Below are 16,697 nucleotides of genomic sequence, written 5' to 3'. Positions count from 1 at the left end.
GCTGTGATAACTCTTCTTTCACTTACTTACTGCTGTGGTTTTAATGATTGTGTAAGTAAATCATTGTTGTTTCATAAATTACATTTTATACTACAACATTAGTGTACTGTTACAAATTAAACCAAGGAAGTTTGAGTTTATTTGATGCAATTTTGTTTTATATAATGAAGAAGTGCATGAAAAACTCTTGTAACAAAAAAGATCTGCAAAATCTAAATCTTCCTTGCAACAAATCAGAATCTAAGAAATACCATCAAATCCACGATCTCCAGGGAATGCTTGGAGTCCAGGTAATCCATCTTCGCCTGGAAATCCTACAGCACCATTTTCCCCTTGGAACCCTCGGACACCAGTGTCTCCCTTAGATCCTGGCAAACCATCCAATCCAGGAAGTCCCTGATAAAGAGGTTTTAAGTTTAAAGACAGTTTCTTGAATCAGGGGTTACAATTTAATGTTAGTCATTTTCTTTGTTGATATTATTAATTCAAATGGTATTAAGTTATAGGGCCCGTTGAAAATAAGAAGCCCATAGGGCCTGTATCGCTCACCAGAACCTTAACCCCAGCAATGGTATACATGTCTATAGATTAGGTATTTCAAAAATTTCCACATTAAAGCTCAGTCACTTAACCTCTTTGATGGGGCAAGACCAATGGGTACATGCTTACATCATTACTATCTTTCTATTTTGATTCCTAGAGTTCATATGGTTATCTGGATGGTATTGCAACTATATCAAAAATATGACACTAAAACAATGTCCTTAGGGGTATGCCACACCCCAAAAGTCAATTCTTACATAACAAATGTGTTTATCTCTTGATGCCAAGCAATTCTATATATATATGGTTATGAGGTTGGAATTTCATATGTTTGAAAGATATCACCCAGAAATTAAGCACAGAGGGATGGGACCACACCCAAGGGCCAGTTCTTATATTGTGAATGTATTTATTTCTTGATGCCCATCATTGCTATATATGATTAAAAGAGTGGATAGCTCATCTGTTTTAGAAAGATATAACAAGGAAACTAAGTCCCAGGGGTGGGACCAGACCCCAGAGTCAATTCTAACATCATGATTGTATTTATCTCTTTACACCCAATATCATACATGGTTATGGGATTAGGACTTTAACTGTTTTCAAACACACTTTCTCTATTGATCCCCTCTCCTCCTGCCCTAGGGGGCCAAGATACACCATTTATATCCTCCTGCCCTAGGTGGCCAAGATACAACATTTATATCCTCCTGCCCTTGGGAGCCAAGATACACGATTTATATCCTTCTGTCCTAGGGGCCAAGATACACCATTTATATCCTCCTGCCCTAGGGGGCCAAGATACATCATTTATATCCTCCTGCCCTAGGGAGCCAAGATACACCATTTATATCCTTTTGTCCTAGGGGCCAAGATACACCATTTATATCCTCCTGCCCTAGGGGGCCAAGACACAACAATTATATCCTCCTGCCCTAGGGGCAAAGATACACTATTTATAAATAATTGATTACCCTTCACCTAAATATGATTTTGACCATGATCAAATTTGGTCAAAATTCCCTCAGAAGTTCATGGCTAGTAACATTTTGTAGAAAATAAATGACAGATCACAGATGCTGCTGTACCTCGTTAGATCACTTGGCCCTTCAGACCAGGTGAGTTAAATATCTCAAAAAATATGTTAGTAAAAGAGCACTTACAGGAAATCCTGTGCTGCCTTGGTCACCAATACGTCCTTCCTCTCCAGGAATACCATCTGAGCCACGATCACCTTTTATTCCTGATAAACCACTTAGGCCAGGTCGCCCCTTGAAGCCATTTTGTCCAGCAAAACCTAATTGAGAAGTTTATCGTATCTCACTAATCTGACAGCAGTATTCAGTTCAGTTCTTTGTTAATAGCAGAAACATGCTATACTAATGTGTTTACAATTTTATAGTACTGGTGCCTAACAGTGTCGAAACCAGGATGGAAATATACAGAAAATATCCATACCATATATAAACATTGTCTCATTTCATAAACTGGTATTATGGGTTGAATGTAGAATTTAAAACTTTTCTAAATAAGCCTAAATTCATATGTGAAATGACCAGAAAGAGAATGATACTTAATCTCCTTCGTATTGAGACGAACATACCATCAAATCCAGGAGTTCCTGGCTCTCCTCTTCTTCCTGCCTCTCCTGGGTAGGAGAAACCTGACTCCCCCCTCATTCCCTTCAGTCCAGGGAACCCTGGAAGCCCAGGGGTTCCAACTGGCCCTTTTTCTCCAGGAAAACCATCTTCTCCAGTGATTCCTTCATCTCCCCGGGGTCCGATGTCACCTGCAGAAGAATAATTTTATTGATAATCCTATAAAAAAATCAAAAGAAATTTTTATATCACATTTCTTTTGTACAGTCCTACAGCAAAACAAAAAGTTGGCTGTTCTACTAAGTAGTATAACAACTTACTCCCACAGATTTGGCTGTTCCACCAAGTGGTAAACAGTTTGTTCCCACAGATTTGGCTGTTCCACCAAGTGGTAAACAATTTGTTCCCACAGATTTGGCTGTTCCACCAAGTAGTAAAACAGCTTGTTCCCACAAAAACAAGCTGTTCCACCAAGAAGTAAAACAGCTTGTTCCCACAAAAATGTACTATTCTGCAAAGTAGTAAAACAGCTTGAAACTAGCTGTTCTAATATGTAGTAAAACAGCTTCCCACAGATTTAGCTGTTCCACCAAGAAGTAAAACAGCTTGTTCCCACAGATTTAGCTGTTCCACCAAGTAGTAAAACAGCTTGTTCCCACAGATTTAGCTGTTCCACCAAGTAGTAAAACAGCTTGTTCCCACAGATTTAGCTGTTCCACCAAGAAGTAAAACAGCTTGTTCCCACAGATTTAGCTGTTCCACCAAGTAGTAAAACAGCTTGTTCCCACAGATTTAGCTGTTCCACCAAGTAGATTTAGCTGTTCCACCAAGTAGTAAAACAGCTTGTTCCCACAGATTTAGCTGTTCCACCAAGAAGTAAAACAGCTTGTTCCCACAGATTTAGCTGTTCCACCAAGTAGTAAAACAGCTTGTTCCCACAGATTTAGCTGTTCCACCAAGTAGTAAAACAGCTTGTTCCCACAGATTTAGCTGTTCCACCAAGTAGTAAAACAGCTTGTTCCCACAGATTTAGCTGTTCCACCAAGTAGTAAAACAGCTTGTTCCCACAGATTTAGCTGTTCCACCAAGAAGTAAAACAGCTTGTTCCCACAGATTTAGCTGTTCCACCAAGAAGTAAAACAGCTTGTTCCCACAGATTTAGCTGTTCCACCAAGTAGTAAAACAGCTTGTTCCCACAGATTTAGCTGTTCCACCAAGAAGTAAAACAGCTTGTTCCCACAGATTTAGCTGTTCCACCAAGAAGTAAAACAGCTTGTTCCCACAGATTTAGCTGTTCCACCAAGAAGTAAAACAGCTTGTTCCCACAGATTTAGCTGTTCCACCAAGAAGTAAAACAGCTTGTTCCCACAGATTTAGCTGTTCCACCAAGTAGTAAAACAGCTTGTTCCCACAGATTTAGCTGTTCCACCAAGTAGTAAAACAGCTTGTTCCCACAGATTTAGCTGTTCCACCATGAAGTAAAACAGCTTGTTCCCACAGATTTAGCTGTTCCACCAAGTAGTAAAACAGCTTGTTCCACCAAAAAGTAACACAGTTTGTTCACAGTTTTAGCTGTTCCATCAAGTAGTTTACAAAATTTGTTCCCATTTAACAAATAAAACTCTCCAGAAGGTGAAACAGATTTCTCTTTGTCCTGAATCTAAATTTAAGGATGGAAGTGTTGTTGTTTCTTATTTATGACACACAATAGTTCTCACATTCTCTAAAACATTTCACAACCTGAGATACTTTGGAGGAACACTTTGTTGCATATTAATGTCATAAACCTTAAACAGATGTTATTGCACGCTTCGATAAAATGCCTTCTTTTTTTATCTTTATGACAGAATGGAAGAAAAATGCTAAGAAAAATTTTTCTGTGAGAGAATGAACAATAAAAGAATTGATACTCACCAAAAATGACATCTTCTCCACGTTCACCAGGTAGACCATCCAATCCAACATCACCTAGCAATGAGAGAGACAAAGATATTTAAACAGAGTGAAAACATCTTCTATAAACACCTTTATTATATAAATTACTCCATCTTTTTTCTATAGGCTACAATTTAACAGAAGAGAAAACCAATATTTCCCTTCTCCCTAAAAACTGAACACAAATCTTCACATCCATTTTCTTTAGCTATAATAAAAAAATATCCCCTTGTCATATAATTATAACAGTTTATATAGAAACCCTCTTAGTGTGCAGTACAGGATTGAAAAAATCAAAATATGTGTGCAGGGCCTTTATCACTTCATTTCAGAAGAGGTTGAGTGTAACCTTTGACCCTTTCACCATGACCAATGACCAGCAAAAACCAATCAGGTATAGAACTTGACGAGATACTACAGTACGAACATGAACTAAATCTATTAAGGGGTTCACAATATTGATTGAAGATGAGTTTTTTATTTCTAAGTGGTCCAATTTGTCCTTTTGTAAAGCTGTACTCTAATCAGGTGTAGAACTTAATTCATAATTTGCTTGATTATAAATAAAAAGAAATGACAATGATTGATGTGATTTATTTTCGAGTCCTGGTGTGAAGAAATGTTTTACTGGAAGTGACATTAGTGAGAGAACATACGCTCTTAAGCTTACACATTGAGGATTAATCATTTCTCCTTGTTTTGGTAGGATCTAGATCATAGTAAAATTTACCTGGGCGTCCAGGTCCTCCTGGAACACCATCAAATCCATCACTTCCTGGTACTCCCACCTGTCCACGCTCCCCATTGATGCCTGATTGACCATCCTCCCCTGGTAACCCCACAAGTCCAGGTATACCATTGGAACCACGGCTACCATCCTCTCCTGGCATACCAACCAGTCCATCCAGACCTGGGTTTCCTGTGAAACCAGGCTCACCACGTCCACCAAAATCTCCGTCCTCTCCAGCAGGGCCAACTTCTCCCGGAGCTCCAACACCACCGCTTTGACCAGGAAGTCCGGCAGCCCCACCTTGTCCCTGTTTATAGTGATAACACCTGATTTAACATTCTATATGACACAATACCATATATAGGACAATGTAAGGCAACACTCCCGTTACTCCATATTACTATCCTCCAGGAAAGTAAAGAATCACTGAACTTTTACGTAAGTACAAGAATGTTTCAGACAAAATTTGGACAAAATAGAACCATTCCTACAGGAGGAGTAGGATTTTACTTGTATTATCTTCTCTATTGGGCCTTGCACCTCTAACTCCAAGGGGCAAAGACCCACTGTTTATACAACTTGATTACCTTTCCCCTCAAAAAATTGCAGATCTAATTTGGACAAAAATCCAATCATTCCTACAGAAGGAGTAGGATTTTAAAGAATTTGCTCTATTTCCCCTATTGTGCCCCAACCCTGCAGCCTCAAGAAGCCTTGACTCACCATTCATACAAAAATTATTAAACTTCACCCAACAATGCTTCAACATCCAGTAATTTCTGCAGAGTAAGAGAAATTTAAAGAACTTGCAAAATTTCCTATGTTGAGCCTGTCTTTCAGGTCCCTGGGGACGGAGACCCATCATTTATACAAAATATGTTCCTTTTAATGTTCCACAGTAAGCCAATAGATCACTTGGCCCTTTGGGCCAGGTACGCTCAAAATTCAAACTTAACAGCAATTACCATGTGTTTTAAACCTGTGTTTGAGACCTTTGTTTTGGACTTGAGTTTGGTACCTACCTGTATTTGAAACTTGTATATGGTACCTGTGTTTGGGACACCAGTTGTGTTTGGTACACCAGTTATGTTTGGTACACCAGTTGTGTTTGGTAGACCAGTTGTGTTTGGTACCTGTGTTTGGTACTTGTGTTTGGTACATCAGTTGTGTTTGGTACCTGTGTTTGGTACATCAGTTATGTTTAGTACCTGTGTTTGGTACATCAGTTGTGTTTGGTACCTGTGTTTGGTACTTGTGTTTGGTACACCAGTTGTGTTTGGTACCTGTGTTTGGGACACCAGTTGTGTTTGGTACCTGTGTTTGGTACATCAGTTATGTTTGGTACCTGTGTTTGGTACTTGTGTTTGGTACACCAGTTGTGTTTGGTACCTGTGTTTGGTACATCAGTTGTGTTTGGTACCTGTGTTTGGTACATCAGTTATGTTTAGTACCTGTGTTTGGGACACCAGTTGTGTTTAGTACCTGTGTTTGGTACATCAGTTGTGTTTGGTACCTGTGTTTGGTACATCAGTTATGTTTAGTACCTGTGTTTGGTACATCAGTTGTGTTTGGTACCTGTGTTTGGTACTTGTGTTTGGTACACCAGTTGTGTTTGGTACCTGTGTTTGAGACACCAGTTGTGTTTGGTACCTGTGTTTGAGACACCAGTTGTGTTTGGTACCTGTGTTTGGGACACCAGTTGTGTTTGGTACCTGTGTTTGAGACACCAGTTGTGTTTGGTACCTGTGTTTGGGACACCAGTTGTGTTTGGTACCTGTGTTTGGAACATATCGAACATATGGGCAAAAGCATAATGACAAATGCCTACCTTCTGTCCTTTCGGTCCAGCCACACCTGGACGACCATCATCTCCATTAGGTCCCTTCAACCCTGGACCACCTCTACGACCGATCTCTCCTCTTATTCCGTTTATTCCTGCTTCTCCCTTAAAGCCTTCCAAACCTTATCAAAACAAACATAATAATGTATGAGGTTTCCTTACAACTTTATAGTATAGGCAAACAGTTAAAATTTGCAGTTTTACCATAAGGTTTATGTGAAGGATGTTTTTTTCTTTCAATAAAGCCATGAAACAGATTTCTGATATATATCTCTATCTGTTTTATTTTAAACCTATCTGTTCCTGGCAATTACATTCCACCTTAAGCTAAGAAAGGAAATTAAACCCACAACTGTCAGAAACTATTCATACAGTACAGTCATATCATTTTATTTGAGCTAAAATTATATGGATTTTCCAAAGGATTCAGAACAAATATCGTCAATGTTGGTTTTATTTGTTGATCTTTTTGATCCACAAAATCATGTTTCAACAAATCATTGAATAGTTCGAATAAGTATTAGGAGATTTCTTTCATACTGTCTCTTCACAAAATTAAGTGTCAAAGGACATTGACGACGATTTTATTGTATTTGTTCTGAATCAGCAAGCAGATAATGAATTACAGATGTTATAAAGTCTGCACAATATTTAGGGTTTTTACTGGTCTTATTCAGTCCAGTAGAGAAGCCTTAGTGAGACAAACTGAGAACAGGTAATAATTGTCTGTCCATTAAGTGTTTTTACTGGTCTTATTCAGTCCAGTAGAGAAGCCTTAGTGAGACAAACTGAGAACCGGTAATAATTGTCTGTCCATTAAGTAGAGAAGCCTTAGTTTTTCTGTCTGGTCTTATTCAGTCCAGTAGAGAAGCCTTAGTGAGACAAACTGAGAACAGGTAATAATTGTCTGTCCATTAAGTGTTTTTACTGGTCTTATTCAGTCCAGTAGAGAAGCCTTAGTGAGACAAACTGAGAACCGGTAATAATTGTCTGTCCATTAAGTGTTTTTACTGGTCTTATTCAGTCCAGTAGAGAAGCCTTAGTGAGACAAACTGAGAACCGGTAATAATTGTCTGTCCATTAAGTGTTTTTACTGGTCTTATTCAGTCCAGTAGAGAAGCCTTAGTGAGACAAACTGAGAACAGGTAATAATTGTCTGTCCATTAAGTGTTTTTACTGGTCTTATTCAGTCCAGTAGAGAAGCCTTAGTGAGACAAACTGAGAACAGGTAATAATTGTCTGTCCATTAAGTGTTTTTACTGGTCTTATTCAGTCCAGTGGAGAAGCTTTAGTGAGACAATCAGGAAATATTTTGTGTTTTGGTTGTATCAAAGTTGAATCAATTTAACATGGACTGTAATAATATATCACAAAGTCAAATGAAGTAATTAGCACATTAAACACCTCAAAGCACATATCTCTGAAGAAGTATATCATTGGTTGCACATGAGTTTAGAATTTCAAGTCAAGTTTAACATGTTTGGAGGAGTTCTCACTAATTCTCAAGATCCCCCAAGATTTCATGCTTTTACTCAAAACAGATTTTAATTTCAAAATTAAAATATTTTTTAACAATGATCTAATAATATTTTCTTCAATAGTAATACTTTCTAGGTACATAAGATAAAAGTATTTTTTCGGTATTAATGTCAACAACTGCAGATATCTAAATGTTGATGACTGGATGTTTAATACTCCAGTATTGCTTTAGCTCCAGACAAAACTGCTGAATTTCTAAATATGTTTTTATATGACTAAGTGTTAATCAATTGCTTACCTGGGCGTCCCATTTCACCTGACTGTCCCTTAAATCCCTTTAGTCCATCAAGACCAGGTATACCACTTTCTCCTGGTCTTCCACGGCGACCTGTAAGTGTCATGCGATATACTCAGTAGTCTAACAGGTGTAAACAACAAGATATTACAGATAAAAATAAATATTAAATCTGACAGAGTGATGTGTGGGTAAAATATTTATATAATAGAAATAATACGGCACAACTCTGAAAAAACGTGTTAGGATGGAAAAACCGCAAAATAAAAGGCCTCATCGATCAGACATAATTCTAACCAATGGTGATTTAACAAATGATGCTCAAAAATAGGATTTTCTTACACAAATTGTGGTAAATTTTTTCCCCTTCCCAGGGGAAAATGTGGAATCCGAGAAAAATTCACAATTTTGGTGCAACATCTTAACATCTTTCCATTATGCTTGAAATTGTGATTTCCCTATACATGTCCTTTAAGTTATCACCCTTCCCTAGGGACCCTACAGTCATATCTCCATCAGACTTACCATTCTCGCCAGGCCTGGAGATTGAGGAAATACTACAGCCCCATATCTCCATCAGACTTACCATTCTCGCCAGGCCTGGAGCTTGAGGAAATACTACAGCCCCATATCTCCATCAGACTTACCATTCTCGCCTGGCCTGGAGCTTGAGGAAATACTACAGCCCCATATCTCCATCAGACTTACCATTCTCGCCTGGCCTGGAGCTTGAGGAAATACTACAGCCCCATATCTCCATCAGACTTACCATTCTCGCCAGGCCTGGAGCTTGAGGAAATACTACAGCCCCATATCTCCATCAGACTTACCATTCTCGCCTGGCCTGGAGCTTGAGGAAATACTACAGCCCCATATCTCCATCAGACTTACCATTCTCGCCAGGCCTGGAGCTGCCAATCTCACCAGGCTGACCCTTGAGACCATTGGCACCTCTCAGTCCATCCAATCCAGGTGCTCCAGGTATTCCTTGGATAGAAACAAAAACAGGTAATAAGTAGAAAAACATAATCCACACCAGTCACTCCAGGAAATCCTACAAGTGAATGCATTTTATTTTCCTTGTGTTTTATCAACACTGGATCCACCCTTCAATCCTAATACACACAGGTAATTATTTTCATAACACCTTTCTGTAACAGTGTTGGTATGACATAATTAATCACATGACTACTGTCCTCAGTGTTGACCTGAAATAATTGTTGACTAGACAAAATTGATCACATGACCCCTGTCTGAAGCAATGTTGACCTGAAATAATTAATCAAACGACTCCAGTCTGTAGCAATGTTGACCTAACATAAGTGGTCACATGACCCTTGTCTGTAGCAATGTTGACTCGACATAATTGATCACATGACCCCTGTCTGAAGCAATGTTGACCTGAAATAATTAATCAAACGACTCCAGTCTGTAGCAATGTTGACCTAACATAATTGATCATATCACCAGTTTGTAACATTGTTGACCTCATTGTCCTGACTTACCTCTCAATCCTATATCTCCTGGAATCCCCTGAAGCCCTGGTAATCCTGGTGGTCCCTGGATACCTGGGAAACCGTTAGGTCCTGCAGGTCCTGTTTCTCCCTTTGGTCCATATACTCCTGCTGCCCCGGGGACTCCTGCAAACCCTGCAGGCCCCACACTTCCTGTAAAACAAAGGGGTTATCATCTTAATAGAAAATTCTAAAGTGGTCTCTCTAGACTTACCCCTACTACCTATGAGATGTAGTGACCTCTCTAGACTGACCCCTGCTACCTTTGAGATGCAGTGATCTCTCTAGACTGACCCCTGCTAACTTTGAGATGCAGTGATCTCTCTAGACTGACCCCTGCTACCTTTGAGATGCAGTGATCTCTCTAGACTGACCCCTTCTACCTTTGTGATGTAGTGATCTCTTTAGGCTGACCCCTGCTACCTTTGAGATGCAGTGATCTCTCTAGACTGACCCCTGCTACCTTTGTGATGTAGTGATCTCTGTAGACTGACCCCTGCTACCTTTGTGTTGTAGTGATCTCTGTAGACTGACCACTGCTACCTATGAGATGTAGTGGTCTCTGTAGACTGACCACTGCTACCTTTGTGATATTGTGGTCTCTGTAGACTGATCCCTGCTACCTTTGTGATGTAAGTGATCTCTGTAGACTGACCACTGCTACCTTTGTGATGTAGTGACCTCTGTAGACTGACCCCTGCTACCTTTGTGATGTAGTGACCTCTGTAGACTGACCCCTGCTACCTTTGTGATGTAGTGACCTCTGTAGTAGACTGATCCCTGCTACCTTTGTGATGTAGTGACCTCTGTAGACTGACCCCTGCTACCTTTGTGATGTAGTAACCTCTTTAGACTGACCCCTGCTACCTTTGTGATGTAGTGACCTCTGTAGACTGACCCCTGCTACCTTTGTGATGTAGTGACCTCTTTAGACTGACCCCTGCTACCTTTGTGATGTAGTGACCTCTTTAGACTGACCCCTGCTACCTTTGTGATGTAGTGACCTCTTTAGACTGACCTCTGCTACCTTTGTGATGTAGTGACCTCTGTAGACTGACCCCTGCTACCTTTGTGATGTAGTAACCTCTCTAGACTGACCCCTGCTACCTTTGAGATGCAGTGATCTCTCTAGACTGACCCCTGCTACCTTTGAGATGCAGTGATCTCTCTAGACTGACCCCTGCTACCTTTGAGATGCAGTGATCTCTCTAGACTGACCCCTTCTACCTTTGTGATGTAGTGATCTCTTTAGACTGACCCCTGCTACCTTTGAGATGCAGTGATCTCTCTAGACTGACCCCTGCTACCTTTGTGATGTAGTGATCTCTGTAGACTGACCCCTGCTACCTTTGTGTTGTAGTGATCTCTGTAGACTGACCACTGCTACCTATGAGATGTAGTGATCTCTTTAGACTGACCCCTGCTACCTATGAGATATAGTGGTCTCTGTAGACTGACCACTGCTACCTTTGTGATATTGTGGTCTCTGTAGACTGATCCCTGCTACCTTTGTGATGTAGTGATCTCTGTAGACTGACCACTGCTACCTTTGTGATGTAGTGACCTCTGTAGACTGACCCCTGCTACCTTTGTGATGTAGTGACCTCTGTAGACTGACCCCTGCTACCTTTGTGATGTAGTGACCTCTGTAGACTGACCCCTGCTACCTTTGTGATGTAGTGACCTCTGTAGACTGACCCCTGCTACCTTTGTGATGTAGTAACCTCTTTAGACTGACCCCTGCTACCTTTGTGATGTAGTGACCTCTGTAGACTGACCCCTGCTACCTTTGTGATGTAGTGGTCTATCGTATACTGACCTCTGCTACCTTTGACACCTGGTAACCCTGGTAAACCAGGTGGCCCGTCACTGGCAGTAGCACCTATGTCTCCCTTGAAGCCTTTTAATCCTGTAAAACAATATAACTATAATGGTAAGCCATAAAAATGTTGCATTGTATCATACTTCTGGAGATCAGGAGATAGCCACCCTGGGTGGCTAAATGGAAATTCATGGAAATTTTAACAAAATATGGACTTAATATTTTGGCTCAAGGCGGTCACTGATGATTTAGTTTTCTATATATTTTGCCTACTAATCATAAGCCTATGGCATGTCAACAAGCCGAATTATGTGACATAATTCTATATGTGTAATATTCGATGTTCTGTATATGAAATATAGCTATCATACTATTTAGAAATTTATGTATATATATATGTTTATTTCATATCTATAAATGAATCTATTTTTAGTACTGCATGATAGCTATATTTCACATATATAACATCTAATTCCTGTAGTTATGTTACACTAGCCCAATGCCATCAGCGTTGATTTTTCCCACTACCTACCACTGACTACTTAATCATTTAATGTATATCTTTGCATCTTTTGTACAAATTCCCGGTTCACTACAGCTATACATACCACTGAAAGTGACGTGTACTAGGTCATACTAGTGCTGAATCTTGATTGGCTTATAATACGAAGGAAAATCAGACTAAACATTTTCTTTAAATCCCATTCAATTACCGATTGCAGCGAATAAACATGTCATGTAAGTTCTATTTAAAGCATAATTTTTATTTAAGTTTTGTAAAGCACACAAATCCCATGAAAATACATCACCCTTCAGAGGCATATTCTCCATCATCTCATGTGCGTTTGAACAAATTTCCACGTTCTGCTATGGCTTGACACAAACAACTCAAAAATGAATTTCTAAGTTTTGGGATTCAAGGTATGGAATGTGTAGATTTAAAGGGGAAAGACGCAATTACCCAAAGACCTTACGGAAAAAAACTAGATCTTGTACCGATCAAATTTTTGTACATTTATATTGCTGAATGGGTATTATATCAGTGTATTAACATTCATGTGACAGTGTTTTATGTTAAGTTTAAAATACGAAAATACGGAAAATTGACAATAGAATGTTTTATTGGTGTCTTTTAAACAGTTTAATTACAAAGAAAAGGATTCTGAAATAAACAGTTGTTTGTCATCACCACTTTCCTGGAAAATATACACATTGTGATTTCAATTCAAACCAAAAATACCATTAAAAACTTTTTATAAAAAAACAACTTTTTTTTACCTACCTACCATAAATTTTTGAAGAGGTGAAACCAGAAACACACAATTTTTTTTTGGCCTTATGATACAAACATGCTGATGATAGATTCAGGTACCTGATAGGCCTGGAAGTCCCTGCAATCCTCTTTCTCCTCGTGGTCCTGGTAATCCATCACCTCCATCTGGTCCTGGGAGTCCTGGCTGGCCAGTAACACCACGCTCTCCCTCCACACCATTCAGTCCTGGCAGGCCACTGTCACCAGGGGCACCATTCAGTCCAGGGAAACCTGGAAAGGTCAAAAGTCACATAGACCTTATCACTTAAAATTGACCTGATATAATTTTCTTTCTTTTCTATTCAAAATTTAAGAAAGAAAAGAAGATAACAAAAAGTACAACATAAATGTTTATTTGATGATGAAAATGTATGGAAATATTTATGGTAAATTACAAGTGATAAATACAATAATTATAAATAAATATATAGTTAAAAATAAATTGGGTAACATTCAGCAGATTTCCCTCATATGTACAAACCTTTTTGTCCAGAGCGGCCACGATTTCCTGGTTGGCCACGGATTCCGGTCAAGCCACTATCACCAGGGCGCCCAGATAATCCTGGGGTACCTGGGCGGCCTGGTTCTCCTTCATATCCTGAAATAAGGAAACACAAACTTTAGGTGCATTCCTTTATTTCAAAATTTCCTTATAATAGTATACTGACTCACTATAATGGAGAATTAACCAAATCCAGTATATGTAAGTGAACATGGACCTTCATTTCAATTTGTTAACAATTTCAACAGCATAGCGCAAAGCATGATATTATCCCTGGCACCCCACTGTTTAAAAGAAAGTCACCCAATATATATATGTTGACATTACAAAAGGTTACATTTCTATTCATTAGTTTTAGTAGTTCCATACAAAGTATTGAAATGGAGAACTTTTACTAGAGTACTGGCTTGATGACTGTTGGACAGTCAGCGTATTAGCAATAAGTGTTATCGTGGAACATGTAAATACCCTTTTCTCCTTTGAGCCCCGGAACCCCTGGAAAGCCTACTCGGCCATTCTCTCCTGGAAATCCATTTTCTCCTGAGAGACCAGGCAACCCAGGTTCTCCTGGTAACCCTGGTAACAAGACATCTGGTGTGTTACCAGGGAAGCCCTTTTCTCCCTATTAAGAATGAAAACATTCTGCAGATTTCAACTAATTATGAATTGATAATATCAGTGACTACTGTCCTCTGTATAGAATATATATATACGATTAGGTTTAAGTGTTGTGTTCAGAACATAATATCACAAAATAATAAATTAGGTATACAAGGACTAAAATCATGTACCTGTAAATAACAGGATATTTTTCGCTTGATGACCACTTCAAACCTGATAAAAGTTTCTTGCTTATTTTGTTACAACACTCCCCACTTACCATGAATCCAGGTAAGTCATACATACAACAATTACTTTGAATCCAGGTAAGTTAACCCTACACCACTTACCATGAATCCAGGTAAGTCATACATACAGCAAATACCACGAATCCAGGTAAGTCAACCCTACACCACTTACCATGAGTTCAGGTAAGTCAACCCTATACCACTTACCATAAGTTCAGGTAAGTCAACCCTACACCACTTACCCTGAGCCCAGGTAAGTCATACATACAGCAATTACCACGAATCCAGGTAAGTCAACCCTACACCACTTACCATGAGTTCAGGTAAGTCAACCCTACACCACTTACCCTGAGCCCAGGGAATCCATCAAGACCATTCTCTCCTGTCTGGCCTTTTACTCCTGGAATTCCATCACGTCCTGGTGACCCTGGCAGTCCTGGGTAACCCTTGGGTCCAACACGCCCTCTCTCACCAATTACTCCATTCCCACCATCATCACCACGTGCACCACGGTTTCCAGATATTCCAGTCAGTCCATCATCACCTCGGTCTCCTTTCATACCTGACATACAACAGTGATATAATCCTTTAATTTCTACTCATAACAAATCCATGGATATCTGTAGAATGTTTTGTACTGAACTTTTCCTGTCACAATTACACCTATAATACTGTTTTATTACCTGTGACTATGACACCTATTTTACTGTTACATGTGATAATAACACCTATTTTACTGTTACCTGAGATAATAACACCTATTTTACTGTTACCTGTGATAATAACACCTATTTTACTGTTACCTGTGATAATAACACCTATTTTACTGTTACTTGTGATAATAGCACTTATTTTACTGTTACCTGTGATAATAACACCTATTTTACTGTTACCTGTGATAATAACACCTATTTTACTGTTACCTGTGAAAATTACACCTATTTTACTGTTACCTGTGATAATAACACCTATTTTACTGTTACCTGTGATAATAACACCTATTTTACTGTTACTTGTGATAATAGCACCTATTTTACTGTTACCTGTGATAACAACACCTATTTTACTGTTACCTGTGATAATAACACCTATTTTACTGTTACTTGTGATAATAGCACCTATTTTACTGTTACCTGTGATAACAACACCTATTTTACTGTTACCTGTAATAATAACACCTATTTTACTGTAACCTGTGAATATGACACCTATTTTACTGTTACCTGTGATAATAACACCTATCTTACTATTACCTGAGATAATAACACCTATTTTACTGTTACCTGTGAATATGACACCTATTTTACTGTTACCTGAGATAATAACACCTATTTTACTGTTACCTGTAATAATAACACCTATCTTACTATTACCTGTTACCTGATAATAAACACCTATCTTACTATTACCTGTGATAATAACACCTATTTTACTGTTACCTGTGATAATAATACCTATTTTACTGTTACCTGTGATAATAACCACCTATTTTACTGTTACCTGTGATAATAACACCTATTTTACTGTTACCTGTGATAATAACACCTATTTTACTGTTACCTGAGATAATAACACCTATCTTACTATTACCTGTAATAATAACACCTATTTTACTGTTACCTGTGATAATAACACCTATTTTACTGTAACCTGTGAATATGACACCTATTTTACTGTTACCTGTGAATATGACACCTATTTTACTGTAACCTGTGAATATGACACCTATTTTACTGTTACCTGTGATAATAACACCTATCTTACTATTACCTGTAATAATAACACCTATCTTACTATTACCTGTAATAATAACACCTATTTTACTGTTACCTGTGATAATAACACCTATTTTACTGTTACCTGTGAATATGACACCTATTTTACTGTTACCTGAGATAATAACACCTATTTTACTGTTACCTGTAATAATAACACCTATTTTACTGTTACCTGAGATAATAACACCTATTTTACTGTTACCTGAGATAATAACACCTATTTTACTGTTACCTGTGATAATAATACCTATTTTACTGTTACCTGTGATAACAACACCTATTTTACTGTTACCTGTGATAATAATACCTATTTTACTATTACCTGTAATAATAACACCTATTTTACTGTTACCTGTGATAATAACACCTATTTTACTGTTACCTGTGATAATAACACCTATTTTACTGTTACCTGTGATAATAACACCTATCTTACTATTACCTGTAATAATAACACCTATTTTACTGTTACCTATAATAACACCTATTTTACTATTACCT

At 38.5% G+C, this 16,697-nt stretch overlaps 1 protein-coding gene across 1 annotated transcript in view; it reads right to left on the bottom strand.

The window, feature by feature from the left end:
• LOC132558106 (collagen alpha-5(IV) chain-like) overlaps nucleotides 1-16,697 on the bottom strand; it is a 50,053-nt gene that overhangs the window by 5,961 nt on the left and 27,395 nt on the right. The window contains exons 22-35 of the mRNA XM_060222633.1: nucleotides 14,766-14,980; nucleotides 14,039-14,192; nucleotides 13,550-13,666; nucleotides 13,129-13,299; nucleotides 11,754-11,843; nucleotides 9,926-10,087; nucleotides 9,312-9,407; nucleotides 8,424-8,513; nucleotides 6,635-6,768; nucleotides 4,807-5,113; nucleotides 4,056-4,109; nucleotides 2,147-2,332; nucleotides 1,707-1,840; nucleotides 252-396 (exon numbers count right to left, since the gene is read on the bottom strand). Coding sequence (XP_060078616.1) covers nucleotides 252-396; nucleotides 1,707-1,840; nucleotides 2,147-2,332; nucleotides 4,056-4,109; nucleotides 4,807-5,113; nucleotides 6,635-6,768; nucleotides 8,424-8,513; nucleotides 9,312-9,407; nucleotides 9,926-10,087; nucleotides 11,754-11,843; nucleotides 13,129-13,299; nucleotides 13,550-13,666; nucleotides 14,039-14,192; nucleotides 14,766-14,980 — 2,055 coding nt within the window. The remainder of the gene's footprint in view (nucleotides 1-251; nucleotides 397-1,706; nucleotides 1,841-2,146; nucleotides 2,333-4,055; nucleotides 4,110-4,806; nucleotides 5,114-6,634; nucleotides 6,769-8,423; nucleotides 8,514-9,311; nucleotides 9,408-9,925; nucleotides 10,088-11,753; nucleotides 11,844-13,128; nucleotides 13,300-13,549; nucleotides 13,667-14,038; nucleotides 14,193-14,765; nucleotides 14,981-16,697) is intronic.

The sequence above is a fragment of the Ylistrum balloti genome, unplaced genomic scaffold, assembly GCF_031769215.1.
Source record: "Ylistrum balloti isolate Yb309-2 unplaced genomic scaffold, AGI_CSIRO_Ybal_v1 Utg370758, whole genome shotgun sequence".
Classification (NCBI taxonomy): Eukaryota; Metazoa; Mollusca; class Bivalvia; order Pectinida; family Pectinidae; genus Ylistrum; species Ylistrum balloti.
This window is presented reverse-complemented; position numbering and strand designations above follow the sequence as displayed.